The sequence below is a fragment of the Magnolia sinica genome, chromosome 13, assembly GCF_029962835.1.
Source record: "Magnolia sinica isolate HGM2019 chromosome 13, MsV1, whole genome shotgun sequence".
NCBI lineage: Eukaryota > Viridiplantae > Streptophyta > Magnoliopsida > Magnoliales > Magnoliaceae > Magnolia > Magnolia sinica.
The window spans coordinates 35145149-35148195 of NC_080585.1; the positions used below are offsets into that span (position 1 = coordinate 35145149).

The 3047-nt window shown below is 45.8% G+C and overlaps 1 protein-coding gene across 1 annotated transcript; it reads right to left on the reverse strand.

Annotated features, from left to right (window-relative positions):
* Positions 1-1113: 1113 nt before the first annotated feature.
* Positions 1114-2803, reverse strand: LOC131224092 (agmatine coumaroyltransferase-2-like). Its single transcript, XM_058219653.1, has 2 exons — positions 2586-2803; positions 1114-2317 (listed from the first exon to the last, which is right to left on the reverse strand). The coding sequence occupies exons 1-2, from the start codon at positions 2801-2803 to the stop codon at positions 1207-1209; spliced, it is 1329 nt and encodes a 442-aa protein (XP_058075636.1). The 3' UTR covers positions 1114-1206.
* Between the last annotated feature and the right edge of the window lie 244 nt (positions 2804-3047).

The following is a 3047-nucleotide window of genomic DNA, read 5'->3' on the forward strand; positions in this document are numbered from 1 at the left end:
TCAGCAACATTTAGGACATCCGCACTGCACAACGTCTCCTCTGAACTGAGGAGGAGAACCCCATCAGTCGGTGCTCTGCAGGCCCCACCACGATGTATGTGTTTCATTCATGCCATCTATCTATTTTTTTTAGATCATTTAATGGTATGATACAAAAAATCTCAATCTCAAGTGGACCACATTACAGGAAACCATGTTGAATGAACATTGACCATTAAAAACTTTTTGGGAGCCATAAAAGTTCTGGATCAAGCTGATCTTTATTTTTCCCTCCATCTGGGTTTGTATGACCTAATCAACAGATTGGATGTCAAATAAACAGTACAGTGGGCCTTAGGAGGATTTTAATGGTGGATATACAATCACTATTGTTTTCCTGTGGTGTGGTCCACCTGAGATTTTTATCCCTCTCATTTTTGGGATCAAGCCCTAAAATGATCTGTAAAAATGGATGAACGGCATGGATGAAACATATACATCATAGTGGGGCCCACAGGCACCGACCACCAGCCACCGGGCTGGTGGCGGGGAAGCGGCCAATCCGTTTCCCAATTTGAAGGTCGGGCGTTCTGTACAACTATGCCATGTGCACAGTTGGGGAGTCGCTGTCATTTTTAAAATAGTGTGAGGATGAAACACATACATCATGGTGGGGCCCACAGGCACCGACCACCAGCCACCGGGCCGGTGGCAGGGGAAGCAGCCAATCCGTTTCCCAATTTGAAGGTCAGGCGTTCTGTACAACTATGCCGTGTGCACAGTTGAGGAGTCGCTGTCATTTTTACAATAGTGTGAAACTAACATCGGAGTGTTGCCGGAAAATGAGAGAGAGAGAGAGAGAGAGCTCATGACCATCTTCTAGTCTTGAAAGTAGCAAGCATTATATATACCAAAATAGCTGAAGTAGCAAGCATTATACATACCAAAATAGCTGCTAGAAGCATGGGACGTCCCCAGTCATGAAAAATAAAGAAATAGTAATGAGAGAGAGAGAGAGAGAGAGAGAGAGAGAGAGAGAGAGAGAGAGAGAGAGAGAGAGAGAGAGAGAGAGAGAGAGAGAGAGAGAGAGAGAGAGAGAGGGAGGGAGGGAGGGAGGGAGGGAGGGAGGGAGGGAGGGAGAGAGAGAGAGAGAGAGAGAGAGAGAGAGAGAGAGAGAGAGAGAGAGAGAGAGAGAGAGAGAGAGTGAGTATGCATGGCCATCATCTTCTAGTCCAGAGAGTAGCAAGCCTTCTTGAAGCTGACCAAGCTCTGCTCGAACAAGGGCACAATGGCATCTATGCTTCCATCTCCTATAAAGGGAGGGAGGAGAAACAACATTCCCTCCACAGGGAAGTAAGAAGGCATGAAAATGTAAGGATTTCCCCCTCCAAAATCAAGATCATAGAATGGAAACCTCAACCAACTATCAACCTCCATGTTGGGACACAGAACTGACTTGCTCATGTTGGCTGTGGGCACAAGATCTTTCATGTCCTCCTCTTTCCTGCTTGCAAAGTCGATGAACGACTTAAAATAGCTGTCATTAACATTTGTGATCGAATCATGTATGAGCTTGGCTGCATGGTACAATGGCTCTTGCAAGAGCTCTTTCACCCCAGCTCGTGGGAATGCCCATAGCACCAGATTCCCAAAGTAGTCATTGGGCACACAGGGGTTCAATCTCGACCGACCATTCACAGAAATCCTCACCTGGGTCGTTTCATAACCGTTCAGCCCGCGGGCCTTTGTTATTGCTCTCCACAGATGAGCGACCAGACTCTCGAATGTACTGTATGGCTTGTCGATGCCACTTGCTGAGGAAGCCATCACCTTGAGCTTGGTCAGGAAATCCAGAGTGAAGTGAGCCTTGTGCACGACAATGTTGTCGCCACAGCCACCTGCTAACAAAGGTTCGAAGAGCTGAATCTGAGGCTCGTCAGTAAGTCTCGTGGTCATGAATTCCGCCCCTCTATGCTCGAACTCGAACCTGGGTGGATCTCGAGGGGTGAAGATATCACGATCATGCAATGGAAGTGGGTCCATCTCTAGCCCTCGAGTCGCCTGGCCCCATGCGATCAAGAAGTTGCTAGTCGAATGTCCATCAGCCACGATGTGGTTGGTCGTGAACCCTAACACCATGGACCCACAAAAGAACCTTGTGAGCTGAACTTGCATCAATTCCTCCACTCCCTTTAGACTTGGATGAAGGCTCAACAATGTCGAAGATGGCTTAAACGGCATGGCCTCCTCAAGAGTGCAATCAGCCAATGCCTCAACGAACCTTACACCTTCGTCATTGAGGAAAATGACCCGGTGGCCTTCATCATCTCTACCCAACCTGCATTAGAAACAAATCAGGAACAGATAGTAGAAAAAGAAAATCAAGGCTGATTTTCCTACTATTGATTCTTATATTGCAGTTGGACGTATGGAAGATCCAACGCCCACAGATAGTATTTTTTTAGGTCGCCGAACTACTAACACTTAAAAATCGCAAATGCTTGAACTCGAAAAAATAATTTCCAGACCATGGGCTGATGATGAATAAGTAACAAAAATCATTCTTTTCCAAAAGAATTCAAAATTTCAGAAAACATTCCAACAACCTGCCCGCCCATTCTCTATATTCCACCATCGCCGTCCGAAGCCCTTGTTCCAGCATTTCATTGGGCGTCGTTGGAGGCTTGAACACATAGATAACAGCGATATGGGCGTCATATGTTACAGTATCAAAGACACTGAGACAAATGCTCCCAGTCGTCGGCGGAGGATCGCCTTCGTAACATGGCTTTACAATCCTCGAGCTTTGCCTATGCACATTCATGGCTATGGGTTTTTTGGTCTTGGAAGAAATTGGAAACTGGCCAATGGTTTGAAATGATTAGAACATAAGCAGGGCTTCTTAAATACTGAATGCTGAGCCGCCAATGAAGGAGCAATGAAGTTTGAATCATAAGCAATTAATGGGTACTAAGAAATAAATAGATCCAATAATCGGTTGGAGTTAATTTGGTGGAAAAGGACCTTGACCGTCCATTTTAAAGCTATTGATGAAATGCTTAATATTT